Source organism: Eimeria tenella, genomic scaffold (assembly GCF_000499545.2).
Source record: "Eimeria tenella Houghton genomic scaffold, Eth_scaff2920, whole genome shotgun sequence".
Taxonomy (NCBI): domain Eukaryota; phylum Apicomplexa; class Conoidasida; order Eucoccidiorida; family Eimeriidae; genus Eimeria; species Eimeria tenella.
Genome location: NW_013542797.1, coordinates 625 through 980, shown reverse-complemented (window position 1 = coordinate 980; position 356 = coordinate 625). Strand labels below are relative to the sequence as shown.

The 356-nt window shown below is 66.0% G+C and overlaps 1 protein-coding gene across 1 annotated transcript in view; it reads right to left on the bottom strand.

Annotated features, from left to right (window-relative positions):
* Positions 1 to 254, bottom strand: part of ETH_00041640 (uncharacterized protein) — a gene marked incomplete at both ends in the record, with an annotated part of 1,614 nt that extends 1,360 nt beyond the window's left edge. The window contains one exon of the mRNA XM_013375626.1: positions 240 to 254. Within this exon, the coding sequence (XP_013231080.1) occupies positions 240 to 254 (15 nt within the window). The remainder of the gene's footprint in view (positions 1 to 239) is intronic.
* Between the last annotated feature and the right edge of the window lie 102 nt (positions 255 to 356).

Here is a 356-nt window from a genome sequence, read left to right as displayed (position 1 = left end):
TTGCTGCTGCCGCCGTTCCTGCTGCTGCTGCTGCTGTCGCTGCTGCTGCCGCTGCTGCTGCCGCTGCTGCTGCTGCTGCTGCTGCCTCCCTTGCTATACTACTGCTTCCAAACCCCTACTCAAGGGGCCCCCAGACCCTGAGGGGCCCCCCGACCCAAAAGGGCCCCCCAGAGCTGAGGGGCCCCCAAGGCCCCCAGGTACCCAAGCCCCTGGGGCCCCTAAATTGCTGCAGCTCTAACGCAGAGCAGCAGCATGGGGGCCCCTCAGGACCTCAGCTTAGGGGCCCTTTGGTGCTGCTGCGGTTGGCCTTTGTCGCTAAGACTAGGTGTGGGCGTTGCTGCGCTGCTGCTGCTGCT